The sequence below is a fragment of the Antrostomus carolinensis genome, unplaced genomic scaffold (assembly GCF_000700745.2).
Source record: "Antrostomus carolinensis isolate BGI_N321 unplaced genomic scaffold, ASM70074v2 scaffold28909, whole genome shotgun sequence".
Taxonomy (NCBI): domain Eukaryota; kingdom Metazoa; phylum Chordata; class Aves; order Caprimulgiformes; family Caprimulgidae; genus Antrostomus; species Antrostomus carolinensis.
In genome coordinates, this window is record NW_010339762.1 from 16070 (window position 1) to 41779 (window position 25710).

Sequence of the window (25710 nt, forward strand, 5' to 3'; positions counted from 1 at the left end):
AGTGCCCATAAACCATACCAATGCTATGAGGGCAACCAGTAACAAACTACCAGGACTGGATTCAGCTGCAGCTGAGACAGGCATTGCTGCTTTTCACTGTACTGCACCATGCCAGCAAGCACGGGCAGCCACAGCCCCTGCCCACGACATGTCTCTGTTGTGATATATGACAGCTAATGGCGTGGAGTTTCCTGGGTTTATGCTAATTTTATACATTACACTCCTTGAGGTATTCATTGCACCATTCGAGCCTGACTGAAAGCCCACTTCTCTCTAAATCCATCCACTGTGCTTTCAGTTAATGGTAGCCTTTATTTAAAGATAGTACTTCTCTTTCAAAACCTCTGCAGCAGGAAGTGGTGCTTTCTAACTGCCTCACTAGTTTACAACATACACTTTTCTATGTATAGCACTAATGCTGCATATATCCTTAGACTGGCTCAACGCATCCCTGAGGACTAGGAACATCCAATTCCTACCCACTACACATGAGAAAGTAAACCAGTCTCTCAGTATGGGATAAATCCTTTCCATTTGCCATAAATTAAGGAGAGACTCTTGCTTACTTAGCAAGTTACAATTTACACATGAAAAGGTACACACACACACACACACACACGCACACTTGTTATATCTATCCATTGAATAGTATTTGGTTTTGCAAAAAGGTCAGGAAATCTCTGGGTTTGGTGGGGGGACTGGGCTTTGGGGTTTTGGAGGGTGCCAAGCTATCTTTGCATCTTATTTATTCATCATGATCAACTTTTCTCCCATTTGACAATCACACTGACACTTAACGTAAATCTTTTCCCAGCTAGGTTACAGTTTGAGGAACTAATAAAACCTGAATCCAATTTTTCTCAGCAGGTTGATAACTATACTTCATGTTCTACTTATAAATAGAATGAGCAAAGACACATATTTAGCCAAATTGCCTGCAGTGAGTTACATGGACATCAGTATCGTTTTTAGGTGCCACTGCGAATCCCTCTCATTCAAATAGCACACCACAGTCCCAAAATCAAAGGATTTACATTTCTTCATTTTTAAGCCAAGCATGGCTGCTTTGAATTCTTTTGATTGACCTCTTGGGGTTTTTAACTTGTACAAAAAACTTAGAAATGCAGCCAGTCAGATGTGATAGTTTAACTGAGCTGGCAGCCAAAAAAGACGCAGCCACTTGCAGCCTTCCCCCCTCCACTGCCCCCTTCCCCCCACCCAGGGAATCGGGGAGAGAATTGGAGGGGTAAAGGAGAGGAGACTTGTAAGTTGAGATAAGAACTATGTAATAATTAGAGTAAAATAACATTAAAATAATAAGAATAATAACAGTAATAATTATAACAACTTTTATATATATATATATATGAGTGATGCAGAGTACAATTGCTCACCACCCGCCACTAACGATCCCAGAGGAGTGAAAAGGAACCCAAAACTGAAATTGCAATCCTGGAAAAGTGAGCCTGAGTGATTCCCAAGAGAATCCGCCCACTTTTCAGTCAATCCCGGTTAACATACTAAACATGATGTGATATGATCTGGAATATCTGATTGGCACATCCAACTGTCACTTCTGGTTTTACTCACTACTACACTTTTCTTCTCCACTCCCCCCTGCCAGTCCTCTCTTCTGGGAAACTGCCCAGGCACAGTGTCCTTGTAGTTATTGACATTGTTCTCATAACAATCCTCACTGAAACCAAAACACAGGGCTTTCTAGCTACTAAGAAGAAAATTAACCCTATCCCAGCAAAAACCAGGACATCAGAGCATCACACTGAGCTGGGAAATCACTCAGTGGTGAGAGCTGTAGTTTTCAGCACTGGCATCAGAAGAAGTCAGTAGCCACACATTTCCTTTGGATTTAGAACTCGCTGGGAGAGGAGCTGAAGCCCTGGTTCAGGGTAGCTTGGAGTTTTAAGGCTATATTTCACACTGAAATTATTTATAAATGCACTGGTTATGGCTTAGGTTCAGTCATTTCCATTTCCATTTTGTCTTCATCACCTTTGTGAGGTCCCTCACTGAGATGTCCTATGTCGTACAAAACCCTTGTCCTCGTAGGATGCTCTGTTGCCAACAAGGGGACAAGACCCATTCATGCAAGTTCCAAACATAGGAGAGTTTTCCAAAGAAAAACTCAGTTGCCAGCTTTATTCTTGTCAAATTCAAATTCTAGAAGTTGCAGTATCTCTGCCAACTTTTGCTTATGCAGCTCCTAGTTGGTAACATGTTAATTCTGCAGTTAATGCCCACACAAGGTGCTGTGCTTTGCCTAAGGCCGTTTACATACCACCTCCAGAATGGCCACATTTTAGTAGTGAATTAAATATTTCCTGTATTAAGGGACTTACCTGGTCCTGCTCAATGATTTACTGTTTGCACTTTAGTTTATTAGGTCTGTAAGACACTTGGAACTCTAATGAAACGCTGTGACTTCCAGAGTTGTTATTTTGAAATTCAAATCCGGTAATTGAAGCTAAAATTGAGAACAATTTATATCTATTAAAGGATGGCTGCTGATACTTGTCTCATACATATATACACCTTCTGTTGAAACTGGTAATAATTCTGCTACCATTGTTAATAAGAACTTCCTAATTTACTCGGTAACTACTGTAAGAGTTTGGTTTTCACCATACACACACACAAACCTCAAGACTTGGACTTTGCAGTGTCAGTGTTAACACATTGTTTGCAACATGGAAAAAAATATCAACCCACTTCTGTATAATTTTGTTCATTGCCCTGATATTCAATACACAAACATCAATAGTTAATATATTGTATTTATCACTCCTCTCCCTAAAGAAATACTGTAAAATAGCTCCTATTGGACACAGGGAAAATGGTTTGCTTGTGAAAAACAGTTTGCATTTACCAAACTTCCAGCTGTGCTGTGATCCTTCAAGCAGCAGGAAGCAGCACGTTAACTTGACATCACTGCAGGCAGAGGTTAGTGAATGGGATGGAGAATGCAAGCAAGGATTCTGGGTACAGCTTTTTCACTATGTTATTATCCATTTGCCAACCGCAGCTGTAACTGGAGGAGTCTGTTTTCCACTCCACCCAGACTTTAAGTCTTTGATAAGTTATATGCATTTGTCACTGCTCCATATTCAGCTGCAGCCCAACAGTCCAGCTACACATAGATCCATATGTCAGGACATGCAGGCAACTGAAGAACCTGCATTTCCCCCCACAAGAATTTTGCATTTAGCCCATAAATGCTACATGTGCCACATTCAAGTTAAAACCAGCAGCACTGTGACAGAAAGAAATGGCAGCACAGTTTGCGATGGCCATGATTTGTTAGAGGACACAGACAAAGCTGATGAAGCAGAACAGTAGATGGCTCCAGGCATCTGTTGACCAGACAGTTCCCTCTAGTGCCAGACACACACTGCTATTTCTGTGTGCAATTTCCTATGCATTTCACCAGCACAGTCCCTTACATATAAGAACTGCTTGAAACCCTGCACTGAAGCTTCAATTATTTTTCTGGGGTCCAACCAGGTAGGAGCAAACCAGAAGGAAATAGTAAGTCTAAGAGGCACCTGGAGCAGGTTGTTGCACCACCTTTGTCCACAGCCCATTACAATCCCCTTTGTCCTGGGCGATTACTGAGCAACATAGACCTCCCAACTTGGCCATAGCTGGAGCACATGGAAACGGGGAGCATTTCCCACTGGAAGGGCCTCCAGCAATAGTGCTAATGGCCTAAAACCACTCAGCGATGGAGAACTGGGTAAGCACCCACAGGAATCGCTTCTTCAGCACTTCCTATGGACATCTTGCTAGACCTGCTGGTACAGACAAAGGACCTTCACCAACACATTTTCTTTGCCCTGAAAGGAAGGTGTCTGAGGAGCGTCAAAGCTGGGTTTGTCTGTTTTGTACGTGGCAGTATTAGAGCTAGTCATCTGACCAGGTCATAACCCCGAGTAGCTTCAGAGCCCTCTCCAGCAACTCTTTGCTTTATTGTAGCTCCTCTCCCCCTTGAGGTCCTATCTTAGGAAACAGGTATCCTTGTACTGCTGTCAGCTGATTTTTCTAAGGGGGCTCTTATTTGAATCATTAAAGCTTACCATGACTTGGTGTCTTGTTCAGTTCCTTCTTCTTGGTCCCACTGCTGGTCCCTGCTCTCCAGATCCCACACTAGCTCTGGTTTCAGGAGGCTACACTGCAAGGGAAGGACAAAATACAACACAGATGACGCCCAATGCACAGGCCAGAGTTTATAGATCAAGGTAGATTCAGAAAAGGCAGCTGTAAGCAGTGGCATAAATCTTTTTACACATGGCTAACAGCACCTGGAGCCAACTATTTCCAGAGTCACCATAACCTCTCACTATCCCTGTAATCCCTCGCTCATGCAGAACCCTCTGCTCAGAGCTGACTCCATCATTTCTTCTGCCCACCTTTAGTGTCAATGCTTTCTTTGCATTTCCACCAGAGGGTGGCATTATTAAACCTGATCAGACTTAAAATTCATACATGGTAAAGCATGTACATACTGGAGTCACTGATCAACAGGTAGAGAGTGGGAAAAAGACATTTTTGAAAATTAATAAATCATTAGTCACTACATCTTGCCCTTGGAAGAAACATCCATTTCTTCCTTTTTTTTTTTTTTTTAATTTGCTCAGTTGTTGAGCAAATGAGAGCCTGTGCACATTAAATTAACTACAAGTGGTTTCACCAACGCCTCACAAAACACATTGGAATATCTTGTGGATCACAAAGACCAGAGAGATGTTCCAGTGAAAACCTTTTATTGTTGCTATCACAGTTTTATTTCAGTGCCTGAGTGCTACTAAAAATGAACTAAATGTTATGTAAGTTGTCGGTACAGCTTGTCTTGAAGAGGACTTGTAGTGAAACAGCTTTTACCTTGTGATGACAGAGTGCCTGGCTCTTAGCAAACACAGAAAGAAGATCACCAATCAATAAGAGCAGTATTGGTTCTTTTTCAGTCTTGATCCTCTGCAAATACTTTGTTTTTTCTAACTAGCCTCCTTTTTGTTACAACTGCCATCCCAGGAACGTGGCAGGAGAGACTGCAAAGATATTTGTTGTGTAGATGTTTAGAATAAGACCAGTCATTTAATAAGCTTTTGAAGACTACCAACAACTATAGTGTTTGAGACTTGGAGGCACCACCACAAAGCGAAGAGAAAGCAAAGCCTTTATGCCAGAAAGCCACCATCCCTCTATAAACTCATCGCAAGAAACATCAAACAAACCAGCCTGAGGAGACCTCTGCTATTCACCACTGCCTGGTCTTCTTTTTCTTCAGAGAGACCAGCCTTTAACAGGGACATCATAGTGATGGTTGGGAAACTTAAATCAGAAAAATTATAACTCAGGTATCAACTGCTCCTCAGGGTGCAAACAGGCCAAATTTGTCATCTTCCTGTAGAAAAAAAATTAGGAACATTTGATAGATGACTGAACAAGACAAAGAAAGCTCCTCATGGTGTCATATCGCATTTAACAAGAATACAACTCATGGTTTTCGCATCAGTGATTTTTATTTTTTTAAGTAAAATTCAGCATACAGAATGACTGTTTCTGTCATGTTTGAGGTTTGAAGTTTCAGTTCTTTTTTTTAAGGAGTTCTGACTAGATCAGCTTTGCAAGCACAGCACGTGGAAAGAAAGCAAATTAGGCTGAGGAAAATAATGGCCAATACCATTCATAGAATTGCCAGTGGACACACAGAGCAGAAGGTGCAGGATCAGACCACTGAAAGTAAAAAAAGATTTGGGGAATTGCAACTTAACAATGTTGAGCAAAGAAAACACATCTTGGGCTTAAGTCTTTTCCTTGTCAGTGCAAGTAGCTGTCTTGGCCAAGGGGAATTCGTATGTTCAAAAAGACTGAGGTAAATTATGACTGAATCACCTGGGACAACAGTGTAAACAGCTGTTGTCTCTAAAATCAGGAAATTAATTAACTTAATTAATAAACTAGGAAATTAATTTCTTTCCTTTTTAGTTCTCTGTCAGTTTATTGCAGTTTTACTCATGCAGAGGAAATTTGGAACAAATTAAAAATGATGAGGAAGAGAACTGCACAATGTATAGGTGGCACAAACACTTTGCTAACAAGCAAAGATTGGAACTACAGATGTGCAAACTGTGATTCAAATTCCCTTGAACTGCAAAAGAAGAACTGTGCAGGGCCTAACCATGCAAGAAGGGGGTGGTTGCTCGATAGAGAGCAGAGTTGGTTGAGAAAGGTAATCCATTTGTCCAGCTGTGGCTTTGGTGGCCTGGATCCTGTGCTGATCCACACAATCAGTCAAAATACTGATTTCCGCAATAGTTGGCTATCTTTAGTTACCATCGTCTGCCTCTCTCCTGAGACAGTCTTTTCTGGGTGAGGACTTCTCTAATAAACACTTCTGAATCATTTACCCATGGCCAACACTGGTATCAGAGGGAATGGGTGGTGCAGTGGTATATCAGTGGTGAGGATCTCACGGTTTAGCTAGTGAGTATCTCCAGTCCTTCCTTGGGCAAGACCCTTATACATCCTGTAAAATGGCAAGTTAACGATAAGACTTCCTGTAAAAGGTGGGAGTGGTTGAAGTCATCTTTTGGCAAGAACCAAGGTTTTCATGGTTTGGGTTGTTCTGCTTTAAGTTCCCTTCTGCTGGTTTTAATGTGTCCCCCGCCTCCATCCCATATAAAAGGTTAATCTCCTCCCAGTCAGGCTGATTGGGTTTAGTCCACTTCCCTGCACTCCTGTGATTCATTTGGTCAGGGCCACATACCTGATACCATCAAGTAAAGAGGTAAGACTTGCTTCTTTCTTCTCCCCTTCCCCTGCCAACCTGTTAGTTTTACAACAAGATCCTCTACATCTCACCGAGATCCCTTTCCTCTTAACCTCATGGTCTCCTGCCATCCCCCTTTTGTTAGTTTCCATCAGGTTCTTTTTCTCTGAGGAGGAGCTGAAAAAAACCCATGCTGTCATGTTAGATGGGGAGTTCAGAGCTCTCCCACTACAGACAACAGTTATGCCTAGTCCCTTTCACTGTTTCTCTTCAAGGCATTGCAGGACCTTCACTCATATCACCTTTCATCCATTTTCTGCTTCATCTCATTTGTTTAGAGAGTTCTCTTTTTTTGGTCTTCTCTGCAGTTTTCTTCACAGGCTCTCTCGGAGACTCTTTTCATAGGCAGGACAGCAGAAGGCACTTCAGGCTTCATTTTTATCCTCTTGATTGCTATGAACTGGCAGATTTTTATTTTTTTTAACTTAATTTTCTGGAGTTCATACATCCTAAGTTTTCACTGTCTGTAGCCACAATAATTTTTCTGTTTTTGTGGTTGAGCACACAACTGCTGCTTTGCAAGGAAGGGCTGGGCAAAGAGGCAATAGGCCAGAGAGGTCCTTTCTTCAGGCCAGCGCCATATGACTCAAGCTAAACTGAAATCATAAGGCTGCAGCCTTGGTCCTTGGTAATATTATGATTGAAAAAATCAGAAGTGTATTTGAAGTGTGGCATGTGCGCTAAGGACAGGCTGACAGACCTCAAAAGGTTACTGGTGATGGGAAATCACCCCTTAACTAAGAAGGGTTCTTATAGGGTAGAAAAGAGATAGTATCTGGATTCAGATCTATTCACTACTTCATCTGGAACTCAAGAAAAATCACCACTGATGAAATTCAAAGGAGACACCTAGTTTGATGGAGTAGAAAATAACATTGAGTGGGACAAGACAGGCGTGCAGATGCACGGTGGTTTATTGAGGCAGAAGCACTACAGAAACAACTAAGAACGAACAATACCTTCAGAGCAAGAGGTGTTTCTTCCTGAAAAGCAGGTGCTTAAAAAAGATTTTACGTCATTGTTATTGTGGGTGAAGAACTGAACTTACACCCCTAGTGCAACAACATGTCAAAGAAGAGATTAATGAGGCCCTTACATGGACAAAAGAGCAGCAAGAGGAACAGCTTCTAGTTTCTGTAAGCAGAGCTGATGAAACTGGTACCACAGTCTTGCCTACTCATGTGATGTTCACATCTTTAAAGGACTGCTAGTAAACTGAAGAGAAGACGTACGTGATCTGCAGAGCAATAGCCTGCACTGGAGGAACATCTCCCAGTGACAGATTTAAAAATCACAGGTGCAGCTGGTGAAAGATGACTGAGAAGCTACTTCCCTTACCAGTGTTTTATTCCGGTGAAACATGAAACCAGTAGATCCCACATCTCATGCTGTCTTCACATCAAGCTTTTCTGGAAGAAATACTTCAGCCAAATGTAAGTTATTGGACAAAGTAACAATGTCAGAAGCATACAGGATAGCAGCAAATAGCATAACTGAAAGAAAAGCTGTACCTGTGTCTGGAATCATACAGGAGATCAACCTAGAACTACCCCTTCCTCTAGACTGAGATCTATGATTCTTCCTACTCTCCCAACCACCTCCTGTAGGTTTCTTGTTTCTGCTTCTCATCGTGACTCTCCAGTTTCTCCTACTAACAAACAAGCAGCCTCTCCTGTTGAGAAATGGCTTTTACTTCTGCTTGGCTGGCCTTTTCTGGGACGTAGAGGAGAGCAGCACTTGCCAGCTGCTAGCACAGCTGTTCTGCTGGTGGGACTCAAAACCATACCATTTGACTAGCGTACGTCCTCTGTGCTCTCTTCTCCCTTCCCAAGATCCCCCAAAAGACACATAGGTTCCACCACACTCTCAGGAGACATTTATAGAAGCTGCTGAGCTTCCTGCTGTGACAAGAGTCACGGGAAACCTCCACACCCTCTGCCCTTACACCACACGTGTGCGCACATTCCAATTCTTATTTGATATTTTGACCACTCTTACAACTTGTGCTGGGTCAGCGGTAGGAGGTAAATTTGCTGAATACAAAACCTGCTACGAGAGACATCAAGCAAAAAGGTAGCATGAATTAACATGCCTTCATTTCTTTTCTTAGCAAGATAAGTAGGAGTTTGGAAGATCAAACAGTAATGAATGAAAAGGAGTCTTCCCGACACTAAATCTATACAGCTCTCTCTTCTACAATTACACACTTGTAACTTGTAAAATTAGTTACCTGTCAGAAAGGGACTAGAAACTCACCTCCCACACACCTACCAAGTGCCTTCTCTTCTCTGCTCACTACAGATGATCCTTTGATTATTTTTTTTTCCTCTGAGATTAAGATGCATTTTACGACCCATAAAAAAAGAACAAGTTTTCCATTAAATGAGAGCTGCTTAGTGACATCTACTTTTAATGATTATGGGTTAAAGATGAAGCTGCTTTAACTCAGTAATCAGGCTCTCAGTGGAAACTTTGCATTTCCTTCCACTTTATAAGATGTGTTTAATTTTATTTCTGACTTTAAAGGACCATCTCTGATGAGCATTGAGGAGAGAAGCACTTGTGATACAATCTGTAAGGAAGTACGAAGTTTCCGTTACAAGACACAGCTACCTAGTGACATCTGCTTTTTGCAGCTGCTGGATATCGCGGTGTAGGCAGCACCTCCTTGACAGAGCTACCTGGTGAGAAGCAAGTGATTCTGCACCCTTAGAGCAAGAAGCTTCTTCACCTCATCTTAGAAGAAAGGAGTGGGAAAAGGTAAAATTCACAAAATCCTGAAACAGTTGTGTACCGTGTAGGTTCATCATGCGTGTGACTGTAAAGCTTTGTCATTTACCTTTTGTTCCTGCTTAGGTAATTTTTAAATTTAAATGTTAAAACTCCTGCATCATCAGAAGTGGGTGTATGTATGTTACGTGAGAGTATCTTTTCAGTTTTAAATATTTAAAGTATATTATGCTTAACCTAGATTAGATTAAAATCTAGGTGCAGCTGTTGCAAAGATGTCATCTCTAGACCATTGTCATCAAACAGTTTTGTCCCTGTGACTTGTAATTCAGATTTAATTCCTCTCTGTGTGTAATGGAACAGAACTGTAGGCTGGACGGGTGTCATGCCTGGGACTACATGCAGTAGGGGTCAAGTTAATGGTAATCAATGTTCGTTGTTGTTATGTAGCAGGGGTGCAAAGACAAATAAAGCAATGATACTCATTTTTCTTCTGTTTTCCATTCACAGAAATAAAGACAAAAGGGAAAGACATAACTCAGGCTTAGAAAAATTCTGGTATGTTAGGCTAAGAAAAATGACACTTGTTGTGATAACACACACAGTAATACATCAGCAATATATTTGCACTGTGTCCAAGTCACTAACCTCAAAATACCATCACTTGAAACTCTGCCTCTGCCTAGTAGAAAAGAACATACATACAAACCCAAAAAATTCCTGTTATTCATCTAGTCACTGAAGACAGCACTTACTGAAAACTCATGCCAGCTTTCAGTAAGCATAATTTCATTAGAAGAAAGAGTCAGATGCATTTTCATTACTGTCGTCTTACAGTGACGCTTGCCTGATTGGAAAGGTGGGTGAAATCCTGAACTGATATAAATAATGGCTTTGCTTTTTACTTTATTCCACACAGGATTTATCCCTCTTTGATTTAATATCCATGGTCCATATTTTTCATTCCTGTTTGCTTTCCTCTCTGCCATTTGAAGAGTGTTCTGTGTGCTTGACATCCAAGATGCAGTGTCGCAAGGACTAAGCACATGCATGTTAAGGACAGTCCATTTTGCAACATAATGCTTAATTAGTATTTGAGAACTTTATGAGAAGCACACTGGAGCTGCAAGTTAGTCATTGGTGGTGATTCAGGTTTACGGAGTAACCACACAGTTTTCACGCACTGAAAGTCACTGACATTTTTATATTCTTTCCTTCGCAGGAACTGAGGAAAAAACATGAGTTCTTCAAGTACAGAGTCCCTTGAAGGTGAATTCTCAACCTTATATGACTATTACGATACTTATAACGATGCTCCAAAACCATGCAGTAAGGAAAGCGTCAAGAGGTTTGCAGCCTCCTTCCTACCTGTTCTGTATACCCTAGTGTTCCTGGTTGGGCTCATGGGAAACATTCTGGTCATTGTGGTCCTCTTCAAATACAAGAGGCTGAAGAGCATGACTGACGTGTACCTGCTAAACCTCGCCATCTCAGATTTACTCTTTGTGTTTTCCTTGCCGTTCTGGTCTTATTTCACAGTAGACCAATGGGTTTTTGGAACTCCCTGGTGTAAAATCATTTCGTGGATCTACCTGGTTGGGTTTTATAGTGGGATATTTTTTATTATGCTCATGAGCATAGACAGATACCTGGCAATTGTTCGCGCAGTGTTTTCCTTGAAAGCAAGGACTGCCTTCCATGGCTTGATTACTAGCCTTGTTGTATGGCTAGTAGCTCTTTCAGCCTCAGTTCCAGAACTTGTATTTAGAGAATCTTTTAATGAACATAATTATACTACCTGCAAGCCAAGATATCCAAGCAATTTCACAACATGGAAACTTTTTTCCACTTTGGAAATCAACATTTTAGGGCTCCTACTCCCTTTTATTGTTATGACATTTTGCTACTCCATGATCATTAAAACATTAATTAACTGTAGAAATGAGAAAAAGAATAAGGCTGTGAGGATGATCTTTGCTGTCATGATCATGTTTTTCTTCTTTTGGACCCCTTACAACATTGTTATTTTCTTACAACTGCTGGAAATTACAGGAGTCCTTAGAGACTGCCAAGTGAGCAGGAATCTGGACTATGCTTTCCAGGTAACAGAAATCCTTGGTCTTTTTCACTGTTGCCTCAATCCAGTCATCTACTTCTTCATGGGGGAAAAATTTAAGAAGTACCTGAAGATGCTCTTTAAGAACTGGCGGTTGCCTGGAGAGATTTGCAAGTGGTGTGGAGTTCACACCACTTACCACACTGAGTCTACGAATTCATTCCACACACAATCTACAGGGGATCAAGATGCTCTGTAATGTGTTTCAGACCAACCACTGAACTCACCAGCAAACTGACAAAAGCAGGAACTTTGAAAAGCTAAGTAAACGCACATGCATTTAACAATAAGCTACTGCCGGATAATTACTTACTTCAGCTTTGACTTCTGCCTCTAGATTTGGTGAATATTATGACAGAAGGCGTCCTAGATGTGAAATGTGGGAGATGGACATGCAACTTTTACCTGCTGTGACTACAAATCACTGCTCAGATGTAACAGCAGCCTCAGCTCTCCGCAAAGCACTGTGCCATGCTGCTGCTTTTTCACCAGCATCAAGACGGAGGTTGGCTTGTATGGAGAGGCAGAGAAGAGACAGCTGCTTGTCATCAGCACATGCATCTGGAAAATATATTCATTTCTGCAAGAAGGATGGTTTTTACCATATTTTTTAATTCTACAGTTGATCTGTGTAGGACTTGTTTGCTTTGACCCTTAGCAAGCTATTAACAGTACCTGCTACTGTTGAATGTTTCATTTCTGGGAGAGGGTACAACCTCTGTCATTAAGAAAAAGGACACCAAATATATTATTTTATGTGCACAAAGACGCAAAGCAAATGCATTATATTGTGTTTTCTTTCAGGTATCCAAGTTGCCACATATGTCTATGTGTAGGTGTATATACAGGCATTTTTAATTACTTTATCACTGTAATTCAGGATAGCCATTTTGTATTTTAATTAACATAGAAAATGTTCAAAATATTTTTGAATAAAAGTGTTTTTTAAAAAAACTTATTTTCCAGTATGTGCAAATAAATGTGAAGCATCTTGGATAAAAGTGTATTTTTTAAAGTGAACTTTCTTTGTTCCAAAAGTACTTAACCCCAAGACTCAATTTTCATTCACTGGAGACCTATCTGTCAAAACCAAAGAAAGTAAAAACAGAGATTGTGCAGAAACGGTCTGTCATAACTTAGAAACCACACAAAGAATTCTAGCATTTGATAACAGCAAAATGCAAAGATTGTGATGCCCCAATACCCGCTCACGGATCTGCATGATATTAATCAGAGATCTGGAACAGGAAGCAAACTCAAATTGCAATGTTCAGATTTTGGCACAAAAATATATTTTAAAGAGGCAGAAAAATCAATAATGTGGTAGCAGACAAAGTATGAGTTGCAAAATATGTATTGGAAGCTATTTCTGTATGTCTTTTTGCTGGAGAATAACCATTCAGCAGAAAGACTTTTATTTTTCCTAGGCTGTCAATAACAAAGTGTCTGCTCAGCATTCAGGCATGGGTGCGAAGAGCAGAAGAGACATTAAAATGCATCAGGAAAGGCCTGGAGAAGAAATGTAAAAATATTGTAGTGTCATTGTTCTCATCACCCTAAATAAGAAAGATAAGTGGCAGCTCACCTCCCTGTGACCTCTCTCGTGATCCAAGACTGAAAATAAAAAGCAGCACACTCACATACTCACACTCACACATATCCACGATCATTAATTTTGAGAATGCACTACCATTAGCTGTTTGCTGAGGCTGACAAGCAAGGATCAGCATTAATGTAGATAATGAGAATCGCTGTGGAAGACATTACTTGGAGTAAGAATGTGTCTTCCTTCCTAAGGAAAAGACTATAAATCCTTTACTACTCAAAACCTTACAAGTCACTGAGTAAAACAGCTAGGAAAAACAACTGCGAGGGGTGGGTTAAGCCTTCTTGAAAAGGAAGAGGAATGCAACTTGCAAGTGTCAAGTGCTTCAAAGTCTCACAGATGTCACCAAACCCAACAACATGTCACTCCCAAGCAGGCATGGCACATCGTCCTCACAGATGTGATACTGACAGTGCAGGCACTGTGAACTGCTGAGCTATTCATCAGCCAAGAGCACAGACTAACCCAGAAGCCAGGCAGCACAGCACAGTTATTTTTTTCCTTGGTCTTACTCTGTCATCCTTCTAGTCAGTAAGAATACACGGGTCCTTTTGAGACACTTTGCTTGCCAGACCAGGGCAAGGGCTGGCACAAATGATGGTCAGCAAGCAAAAAGCAAGCCACAGGCTCTTGGCAACCATGAGATAAGAGAGGTCTGGGGCTAAGAGTGGTCTTGAGCAAAGGCACTGAGATGGCCAGCAGCTCGCAGGCTGGTCTGGCTCTGGGCACACACCCTGTGGTGGGAGAGGAGGCTGAATCTGCTCATGTGTGGAATTAACGGGCCGTGCCCAGTGGCCATGCAGCATTGCCATAAACGGAGGTAGCGTAAAGCACTTTTCCACTCAAAACTCAAAGGTGCTACACATCGCTGCTCGGCTTTGTGCTCCCCAGCCTGTGCACGTCTGCTTTCGGTGCAGAGGGTGCTTGGTGCAGCCAGAGCTCCCCCCAGGTGAATGCTGTCCTTGTTTCTCTGCCCAAATTACCTCTTCCAGTCCTCCCAGTAACACTCACAGCTACTCAATGTGTGTGCTGGATAAGCAACTGAGCTGAAAGATGTGGTCTGAGGAGGTTTGCTGAATTGGGTGCAAGGGGCAGCTCACCTTTAAGTGACAGGTTCAGGAATCCAGGTCCTCAGACTGGAGCTCACCAAACCTGTGTGGTTTCATCCTGTCTAGCACCTGGAACAAACCTTCCTCCCCCATGCACCGAGCTACAGTGGATAATGACATTCTTCTTTTGAGACAGGGCTTTGAAATCTGCTGATGAGAAAAAGATAATGGTATTAATACAGACAAAAATAAATCAGGGATTTTCAAAGTGTCAGTTGACCAAAGGTGTCATTTTAGCTGAACAAGAGTTTCCAAGCAACGAATGATAGTACGTACAGACCTACTGAACTGTGCAAGAGAAGAATGGATAGACATTTGAGTGAAGCAAAGCTGACTCATTTGTAAACCCACATTTTTACATCAGGGTTCCTCGGAAAAAGCCTGCATCCTCTCTTCGGTTGTGCTAAGCCACCATAGAAAGGTAGACAAGGGGAAAAATCAGCTTAATTATATTAAATATAAATAATGAAGAAAAGGTAAAACCAAGTTGGTTGGTTTGTTTTCATACAGCCCTTAGGCCACCACATAAACATAAAGTTGAATTACAAACTTACCTTTTACTCTGGAAGACAGCTTCATCCCTTTTGATTGTACAGAAGAAGCATCATGGTCAGTAGCCTCCTCCCAATCTGCTCTTCCCAGTCCGAGAGCCAGCTCTGGAAAGAAAGTAAGGAATTGCTATTGTCCTTCCTACACTATTACTGCTTGTCACTGTCCCAGCACCAGCTCTGCACGCCTGGTCTGAAGGAGAGTGCAATTCAACAGGCACTACAGTGTTCCTCTGTTAACAGGATGCTCCCAGTTTCAAAGTGCCAAGAGGGATCTACACTCACACATTTTCTCCAGGGGCTCTTAATGGTTTCCAGTTTTATCCAACATCTCTCTCTAGCACAGTCAGAGACCAACCTCATCAACTCCCATCTCTTATGCAAATATCTCCATTTGACTTGATTTACAGTTAGAAATCAAGAGCCATTTAGTAATGCCAATCAAAATTATCATTAAAATTATGCTTAAGCAGTGTCCACAGAGCTCAACAGTACCTTTTGCTCCTCCAGGCACAAAAGGAGCTTTTAAGTAGGCGACTGGAAATGTAACTGTGGTGAGATTTCTAGCATTTGCATAACTGATAAGACCATTCAAAGGTGATGTACTGGTCGTATCTGCAGTCATCTTACTGTAACACAGCAACGATGTGTGCAAGTGCCACTGGCAGTCATGTAGAAATCACTCCTAATGGAGCAGGCACTATCAATGCAACAACACTAAGTTAGATGCTTCCAGAATTATTTTCCTTTTCACGATCATTCAGCAGCAACATCCATCAGAAAAATCAACAAAATCCCATCTTATGGAACAGTCATTGAGTCAAGGGCATTTCTCACAGAAATGAGGCTCAAAAGTGGAAAAGCCCTTTGTCTGTTCCAGACGAGCAAAATCCAAATCCTCTACCAACTCCTTGGTGGAGCACTGGCATGACTGGCCAATGCTGCTGTTCTCTGTCCCATGGCAGAGCACATCCCTCCACATATCCCACACGTCCTCAGCTCAGAAGACGACTGCTCACAGGCCATGCTCAGGATTTTGTCTTAATTTATTTCTGATCCTCCTTTGAACTCTCAGAAACGGTAGCATATATCTCTACTGAAAAGAGTAATGAATGTATCTTCTTCTGCATCACTGGCTACTTGACCTTATTTTTTAAAAGCTGCTGTCTTATAGCCAGGGGAGCTGAGGCACAGAGCAAGAGCTCGGACATTATGAGCACAATGCACATTTTTGACAGAATCTCAGGGCCCTCCTGGCTCTCCTTGGGGAGGATTCACATTTGAGCTTGGTGAGGGGGACTCCAGGTAAGAGCCACTCACACTGTGTCCTTCCTGGCAGCCAAATCTGAAATGGCCCAGCCAGGAAAGTCCCTGTCTGGATCCAGGTTCCAAGAGGATGACCACAGGTTAGTGTGAAGGGTATCTGGAGAAAAGTGGATGAAGATAACCAGCTAATGCCATCTTCCAACAAAATATATTCTTCACTGGAGCATTTAAACAGAGGGTGTTACCTGTCTTAAAACAGCAAGAGAGCACGAATTCCTGTTTGCAGATCACTGAAAGAGGAAAAAAACCCAAACCATTCCCTGTATAAATGCAGCCCAAATACCCGTTTGATCAGTGCATCATACTCCCTTAGTTCTTGTGCTGGTTTTTGTTTGTTTGTTTGTTTTATTTCAAGTCATCTTGGAAAGGCTGAAATTTCTCTGAGTTTTAGTTTCTTATTTCAGAGTAACATCATGCATTCAGCGTATGTAGCTCAGGAACTGTACGCTGCTGGCTTTTTATGATTTCAGGTGTTGCAAAATTAAAACTACTAAGGCACTAAGAATTTTTTAAAATTCCAAGATGGTTTGTTTCCTTGCTTTTGCTTTTAACAACTACAGCAATTAATCAAGAAGCTGATCTGCAAGCATCTGTTCTGTTTCCACAGATATGAAACCCTCATAAAAGGCACTCTCAGTGGTGCTAGCAACCTGTAGGACAACAAGGACTGAATGAAAATTGACATTACCAGATCCAATCTTCTGCTCAAAAGAGGCCAGTGGCATTTGATCAGCATTTTCCAAGAAGTTCCAAGCAGCCAAGTTCAGGAAAATACGGTTGTACCTGGAACTGTGATTGAAACAACAGGTGGACTTACTTCCCTGTCTTAAAAGCTTATTTGTCTCTTTTGCAAAGGGACTTTGCACTCCTTAAAAATATCTCCATAGAAGTATTGTGGTTTGGCAGGTACATTGAAAAGAGTGTTCCTCCTTGACTTTTAACCTATCACCATCAGAAACAGAAAGAGCAGTACCAGCTAGTAGTAACACAAAAGTATTTTAAACCAAAGCGAAGAAAGACCACAACACATCTCTGTACTTGCTCATAACTGGTAAACTGAAATTTGACCACAAGTAAGACCATGACCGCAGACTGAGTGACTTGCCTTTTCTGCTACTAAAGTATGTGGGAAAGGTGTAAAAAACACGTAGAGAAGAGAGAAGGATGGCTTTTCCTGTTGCTTATGCCCTCGTTGCTCATTCACAAGCACCAGGAATAGAAGGAAGATAAGGCTGGTTGATCGCAAGGAACCTGCAGAAACAGTGCTGAGAAGCTGCAGAGCACAGGTCTACCCTTGTTATCAAAAATCTTGTTTATGCTTTCTAGAAGAGCAAAACACCGTAGCACGAGGTGTCACACAAAAACCTGTGACGCTACAGAGGAAGGGTTGAAGAGTTTACAAAAGCAGAAAAAAAAAAAAAGGAAGTTTGGATTTAGGCTGTTTTCTCCTCAGTTCTGCTTCACCAACCCATCCTTGCATAATGCAGGTCAGTACTCGCTTCCTTTCCTCAGAAATGTTAGGGAACTCCTAAAATCCCCCGTGGGGAGGCTGGTTCACAGCTGCTCCTGGCTTTTTGCATGAATATGTATGCTGCAACCTCCTCTCCCACAGTCACATGGAGTTGAGAGCAAATCCATTCGTTTCCTCGCCAGCTTTAAACTCACATTCTTCGTACGCAGCGGTCACGCGAGTAGGATGTCTGTCTGGTGACCACACTGGCAGTACATACTGCATTTGAAGAGGCAGTTTCAGTAAAATCTGAACACTGAAGAGATCAGATTTTTAGTTGTAGCTGCATTGGGGAGTGATCAACACCTTTTAACTATTAAACTATTGTTTGCATTTTGTTTCAGCTTCAGATTAAAACTTTTTTTAGAGTAAGCGCAGTCTATTTTTCCACATTATTCAAATCAAATATTTCATTATTTCTGCTCTGAATTATTATTAAAATTTTATTCTGATAAGGGAAATAAGTTTATGCAAACCAACAATTGTAGAAAGAACTCATGGCTTTGTCTTATTTAACACATTTTTTTTTCTTAACAACTTCAACAGAATAAACCTACTGCATTGCTCAGTCAGTAGCTGATTCCACATACCCATAGGAATGTGCCAGAATTTAGAAAAAAGCTGGCATTAGAAGCAAAATTTCATTCAAAAAAGAGTGATGAATGTGACTGTAGAAGACTACCAGACAGGAGAGGGGTTTTTTGTTGTGGTTTTGTTTTCTTTTTTTTTTTTTTAAATCTACTGGCATTGTTCATGAGAATTTGCCTAACAAATGAACTTTTGTTGCTTATATAGTGTAAAAAGCTACAGAGTTTTACAGCCTATCAAAATGGGACTATGTGAGTAAAATTTCAATGGTCAAACTTCAAATTAGCATTTATAGAAGATCAACTTTTAAGTGATAATTATTTATCAATTCATGTCAGGGACTGAAAAAGTTCAGTACTAGATATCCAAGATTCTGCAGAATTTTTCTTAGTGTTTTTTTGTTTGGTGTTTGTTGTTGTTGTGGGGTTTTGAGGGGGGTTGGGGGTGTTGTGGGTTTGTTTGGTTTTTGTTGGGTTTTTGTTTGTTTTTTTTTTAATTCTAGGAATGTGTTTGTACAGATGCAGGGTAACTACTAATTGTGTCCTAAAGAGAAAAAAACAGCTTACCTTTTCTGTAAAGTAATTCACAATAAAAAAAACTCAGTCATAATATGGTAGAACTGAATGTGGCCTGGATTTTCAGGAGAACACATGCTCAATTCATGAACTGTCATGCCAACATAAACCAGTTGGTATGTATAGGCATCCAGGTTCCAGCAAAAATGTAAGAAGAGCTCTAGAAATCTCACCTACTTGTACAGAAATAGCTGTAGAAAAGCTGATACTCCCTAACAATGAAGCAAATAAGTAGCTAGTATCAATGTCCACTTTAGTGATGTCTCCTAACAAAATCTGACATATTTTCTAGATCTGAGGCCACGAGACTCCACAAAGTTACTGCCTTGGCAAAAGCAAACCAAAACACACTGTAAAAAAAAACAAAAAACAACCAAAAAGCCAAACAACCAAATAAACCCAAATGAACAAAGAAACAAAAAATAAGTGAGATCCTTCACAGCAAAAGCCATGTCTGCCTGGTCAGTGAATGGCACAAGCTAGATTGTCTACTCCAAAAAGAGCAGTGGCTGAGGACGAGGTATGTGAGATGCCGTACACAGCCACCAGCCAGACGTACCCATTGAATGGAGAGGCACTTCTTTGTGACAGCAAATGCAGAGTCCCAGACAGACAGACTGCAGGGCACAGAGGTAGAATGCAACCAGCCCTGGTCGTCTTCAAGTGGACAATGCTTGTGCTTAGGAAAAAAAAAACATGTTTTATTACCTGCAGCTTACTAGATGGCTTCTCCTGTCTGCACTGGCTTCCTTATTGTATTGGGCTGCAGACTTAAACCAGGCAGAAGTGGTCCAGCATGTCCATCACTACCTATCAACCAGAGGTAATAAGCCCAAAAGAGTCTGTAGCATTCTTATCCTTCACTTCTCCCTGAAAAAAAGAAAGAAAAAAAATAAACCCGCCTTTTTTAAAGGTCTGTTTTCAGCCTTGCCAGGGAGCTCAGTCAATTCAACTCCTGCATCTGCTACGCAGAAATCAAGACTCTGCTTGCCTTTGTAAAACAAGGCGTTTAGCAGACAAAAAGTACTACAATGAAACTAAGTATTTATTATTATAGTGATAAAAATCTGTGTATTCATTGCTAGATTTCTTGCCTTGTCTCAAGACATCAAGAGCCATGCATACTCTTTTACCCACAGCCCAAAAAGTTTAATCTCCTTCCACAGAAGATGAAAATAACTTCATAATGCATTATTCATTAAAAAAAAAAAAAGCCCTTGGTTTTGAGCAATTTCTTCCTAACATTTCTCAGTCAATAGGTGATTGCTGTCCTGAGTCATTAAGGTTTGCAGACAAAACCCCTACCCCTTTTAGACTTGCTTGCCCAATTTACTTCACCTTTTGATATTGGTAATCAGCAGGGGGTTTCACCAATTTGCATGAATATGCTAAAACAGGTAGCAGGAAAAAAAAAACTAAGTACTTCATAAGAACAGGAACATTTTTTCCAAGCCAAACGAGCATCACATGTTCACGTCAAAAGCCCGATGGTGAGTAAGCCCCTGAATCAAAATACACTATGGAGCACAGACCATAGGTTGTTAAAAGAGACCTGATGCTTTTAAATAATCTCAATTGCTGTACACCAGTTTGCATGGCAGAGTGTGAGCTTTAGAGCTCAGGGTTGGGTTTTGGGCTTGTTGGGGTTTTTTTTGCAAACTGAGACATGGTAAGCAAGCAGCGAGCAGCTGAATCAGCAAAGCTGAGTCTCTTCTACTGAAAAGACTTAAAAAGCACTGAAATTCCAGCTCAACTTAGTAAGAAAAAAAAAGACTTCACCTGAAAGTTTCAGGTGCTGAAACTCAAAGAATTGATCAGACATACTCACCTACAAAGGAGGATACAGGGCGAGATGTACCTAAGTCAAACTCAGTACCATTACTCTTATATGAAAAAAATACACTTTTATTAAACAGGAAAAAGACAACAAATAATATAAGCTGAGCTCTGTGTATTTTTGAAGCCCTCAGCCTCTGAGACAAAAGCATTCTCGTGTGCTACGCCAACGGGGCAGACCCTTGACAAACTCATTATGCAGAGAGAGAAGAAATGGTGGGAATCCCTGAACGTTCTTTCACCCACCCTGCAGGACAAGTACAACAGCATGGTTGTATTTCTGAAGAAGGTATTTGCTCACCAGAAACCACAGTGAAACCAAACCAGGCATCATCTAGCTTTACCATTTTGTAAACAAGTGAAAATATGTGATGCATATATCAAGGATTGTCAGAAAAAAGCATGGTTTCTACCTTGAATTGCAAGGATAAAATGAAAGACAAGACAGTGACGAGCAGTTGGGGAGCAAGCACCAGCAGAGCTACAGGCATTCACAACCTTGTGGGTTAGGTGGATTTTTGTTAGGATTTGGATATATTTTCTCCACCCTGCATATCCAGCCAGGGGAGCTGAATCTTCAACCCAGATCACCTCCTTTCTTTCATGTAAAATTTTACACTTGTAGCTATGAAAACATGAAAACTACAGAGCTCAGCATCGTTCACCTTTGCCAGTCCAGTGAGATACAAGGCCACAGCCTGTAGCTGGTTGCTGGAGACACCAAAAGGGAAATTATTTTCTTTCTCCACTGCCAACCTGCTTTGGTTTAAAAACCAAACCAAAACAAAAAAGTAAAAAAACCCCAACAGACAATGCACTATTTACCTGACACATTATTATGCTTTCCCCTCTGTCTTCACAAGGCTTCTCATCCAGATCATGTTTTGTAACACATTATTGTTTGCTTGTATCTCCATAGTGCTTAAACATCCCCTGTTTCAGCACTGTTCCTGTAGATACAGTACAAAGGAGAAACAAACTTCATGCAAGTCAAGTAAGCTACTACTGTAACCTCATTTCAGTATCAATCAGTTGCACAGACTGGGTTTTTCAGAATTTTATTTTTAAAAAAAGCCTTTTGGGTGATTTCAGCATAGCTAGCTTCTACTCTTGCACCTGAATTACTGGCACCTTCTGTCCAAGTTCTCTTTTTTACCTTGTATGGGTGACCACGCTTAATTTTGGGGTTGTGGTGTGTCCCTTTTCTTAAAAGAAAAGGCATTAAGAGGAGTCCAAAATTTGGCTAATACTTAAAAATCAACTGTCTTGGAGTCAGTTAAAATTAGAAAGGATCCATAGAAGCTCTAGGGTTTTTTCAATACTTCTGAAGCCTTTGAGTCGAAGCAAACAGACCTGAGAGGTTAGACTTGAAAGAGTGGGGAAAAAAAAAAGAAAAAAAAAGAAAAGAAAAAAAAAAAGAAAAGAAAAAAAGAGCTACTTCAGCAGGTACCAACTAGCAGCAATCTTCTTCTGTTTCAACACAAGCTAGGTGGACTCAAGTGCTTTAAATAAAGTCATCTCTGCAGGTGTCTACATTCAGCTCTAGTCAGAAGACTCACATTTTATTAACTTCAGCTTTTGAAGTGGATACTGGATCAAAGGACTAAAAGAGCAACACAGGAATGCACTGTAGCAGAAGTCACTGCTTCACCCAAATTTTGCAGGAAATCATGCTAACTCCTCGTGAGTTCAGTACTAGGTTCTCTGGTTCTTCAGTGCACCGGATCTACCTATTCATGATTAGTGCAAACCACATCCTAAAATTGAGGCCAAAAAAAGTCAGAAAGCTTGAAAGAAGACATGTAGAGTGTGTGCAGGATCCAGACCCATTTCTCAGAGCCTAAAGTCTTCTGGGAAGCCTCGCTGGTATAGCAGAGTGTTTCAACATCCAGACATAAAAGTTAACATGGAGGAGGCAACAGACAGGGCAAGAGGAAGGTGAAGAGTAAGCTATCAGTTCCTTTTTGTCCTCCTCTTCAACAATTCCACCTATGCTTCAGAAGGCCCCTTCACCCATAGTGCAGGAACACATCCAGATCCTGCAGCAACCACGCACAACACACAGCCATTCACCTTCTCCCAGGGCAAGTGCTTTGGACAGTGCTATTGCAGAAGTCCACAACCAGGGGAGACTTCTGGCTAAATCTAGACCAGAGATCCATAAAGAGTGTTCACTCCATGCACCTGACCAAGATTTGTGGGACTTGAGAAAAGGAACCTCTGAATGGCATTTGGAAAAAACATATAAGCAAACTGGAAACAAAGGCATCTTTGTCCAACTTGCAAATTAATGATGAATAAGTGGAAGGGGCGGAGATCAACTCCACTTCAGACAACCAAAAACACATTGAAGGAAATTTTTGTAGCTTCTCTACACATAAGACTTCCCTAATACGAGAGGAAGAACCAGCAAGACTTAAGGAAGAATGAAACAGGAAACAGAGGAGAATAATTTCTTAGCTCTAGCATTAGAGGGATGACCCACAACTGCCAGGTATTTTCCCACATTATGCTTAGGTCTGTGCTCCAGCCCACAACCACAGACAACATGGAAAATGGTCAGTTAATATTAGTATAGAAGCACCAAGTTTAAAAAAAAAAAAAAAGTGTATACACTTACAAGGACTAAAGAAATTTAACAGAAAAATCCTTTCACACCACAGATACTGGCTGCATTTTCCTGCTGGATTTGCCCCAGTATTCAACAGATCCACTCTACTTAACACAGGCCCTTTCTGTTGGAGTTCAAAACTCAATTCCAAGTTCCATTAGGGAGCCTTTTACCTTGTCTATAAAAAAATAAAAATAAAAAAATTAAAAAGGCTAAATTACAGTCATGCAGCTGTGAGCACGTTACCAAAGTGCAAACCAGCAATCTTCTCACGATGCTTGCACAGAGTCTGCTATGAAAACATGCTGGGGGGTTTCATAAGCACAACTGTGCTGCCCATTACAACACTACAGAGTTAAAAGTGGGAAGAGTCCCAAGACTCTGACTTTGGAGTTCTATCTATACGTGGCTCCTGAGGGACACGTGTATGTGCTGAAGTTCAAAAAAAAGGAATTCTTAAATACATTGCTGATTCCTTGTCCACAAAGACCAAATATCCTACTGAAAGGGGATTGCATTACCAAGGGCCTGAAACTAGCACTGGTTCTGTGAATCCTATTGCAGGAAACACATACCCTCATGACTTCACCCAAAGCTAGGGACTCTGGTTCATTACTCCAATCTTTGATAACATACCAGAAAATACCTTCTGAAATGGCATTTTTAAACATACATAATTTATTCAGCAAAAGCATGTCAAAAGTCCCCGTGACATCTTTTCCAACATTTTTCCATTCAGTCCTTTGCATCAAGTCTCACAGATCATCTCTTCCTGCCCACTTTGCCTTCCCATTGAAGGAGAACCATTAAACCAGACCTCATTCTTCTCCAGCTTCCAGTTCCCTTCGTCATACAATCTTCCAGCCAGGACTTTTGAGGCTGGCTACCACACTTCTAAGTCCTGGCCTGCAAGACAGCTTTCTTGCAACTCAGTCATGTCTTTAAAAAAAAAAGAAAAAAAGGCAAAAAAAAAAAAATCTGCCACACCACTTGGACCAGGTCATTCAGGATCCTGTCACTCTTCCATATCCTTGCTGAGTCTTCTCTATGTTGCTCTGTGCCTCTTAAAATTTCTGCAAATCCAATCCATCAGGGAGGGAAGAAGATAACAGAGGGCACAAAACAGTTTCAGAGCACAAAGACATACTTCCCATTGACTGTGGAGAGCGAAGCTGGTAACTGGCTTACAATACAGCAATGAAGATTTCACTTAGCTGTTGACAAGTTTCCTAACAGTAAACACTAGAATAGCTTGCCTAGGGACGTCTGAGGTCTCCATCAGAGGAGACTTTGAAGAACAGGTTAAACAAATACACTGGGAATACTTTAGATACAGATGACATTAGCTTAGGGTACAGAGGCATAGGGCTAGATCATCTCTCACAAACCTTTCATCTTGTATTACCTGTTAAAAGAGTGTTTGCAGTCTGGAAAAGATACATGCAAGAAGAGATTAAAATGAAAATGTAGGGACTGCACATCAATCAGCAGTTCCTTTGGAAAGTTACAGTAGAGCATTTGCGAGCAAAAAAAGGAAGAAGATGAGTGATTGCAAAGCCACGTAACAGAAAAACATTCTCAAGTAGTTTCCTGCTGGTAGAGACAACACCAAGTAAATAAGCAAGCTGCTGTCAGAGGCTCAGGTTAGGATCTGTCAGCACTGTGAGCTATTTGCTCATCCATTTGGATGGATTTACAGGAAAAGGATCCTAGGAAAACTGTCAAAACATCCATTTTACACGTACGGACACGCTGCTGTTCCCAGTGATTTCAGTACATCTGAAGTGAGAAAAGAAGGGGACTGCAATAGTCTAGTCAGTCATCAAATTATATCAAAGTGACCAAATCCATCCAAAGGGCACAGATCTCTTCCCTTGGCAGTCCAAACTTAAGTGTTTTGTTAACAGGTCACCTTCTCAGCCTGGATAATTCAGTATCACCTCCTTCAGAGCACACTGTTAAACACAGGATTCTTCTGTAATTGCCATTTCTGAATGCCAGACACATTTGTCAGGTGGATAGTGTTTGTTGTCCAGTCAGGAGGATTATTTCTAGAGTCAAACTCATATAAACATTTGAATTCTGCAAACAAGTGAGTGTTTCATCCAAAAAATGCAAAAGAAAACTACAGGCACTGTGGAGCCCCCAAAAAGATGCAAGAGTGGGGAGATAGGGAGAGCTGCCTGCACAAGAGAATTACAAAGGGCACAGAGAGTCTAAAGGGGTACAGACAAGGTCAAGTCTCAAGTGATTCAAGGACTGTGAAATTTTGGTCAACAGTTAGGAAGAAAGTTATATTATAAGGGAA

General features: G+C 41.1%; 1 protein-coding gene across 1 annotated transcript; it reads left to right on the forward strand.

Annotated features, from left to right (window-relative positions):
- The first annotated feature begins 9415 nt into the window (after positions 1-9415).
- Positions 9416-11892, forward strand: CCR4 (C-C motif chemokine receptor 4). The gene is made up of 2 exons (XM_010175970.2): positions 9416-9632; positions 10808-11892. Exon 2 carries the CDS (start codon positions 10816-10818, stop codon positions 11890-11892), a length of 1077 nt encoding a protein of 358 aa, XP_010174272.1. The 5' UTR covers positions 9416-9632; positions 10808-10815.
- The last annotated feature ends 13818 nt before the right edge of the window (positions 11893-25710 follow it).

Coding starts and splice junctions, on each gene's coding strand:
- CCR4 (XM_010175970.2), top strand. CDS start 10,816: ATGAGTTCTTCAAGTACAGAGTCCCTTGAAGGTGAATTCTCAACCTTA.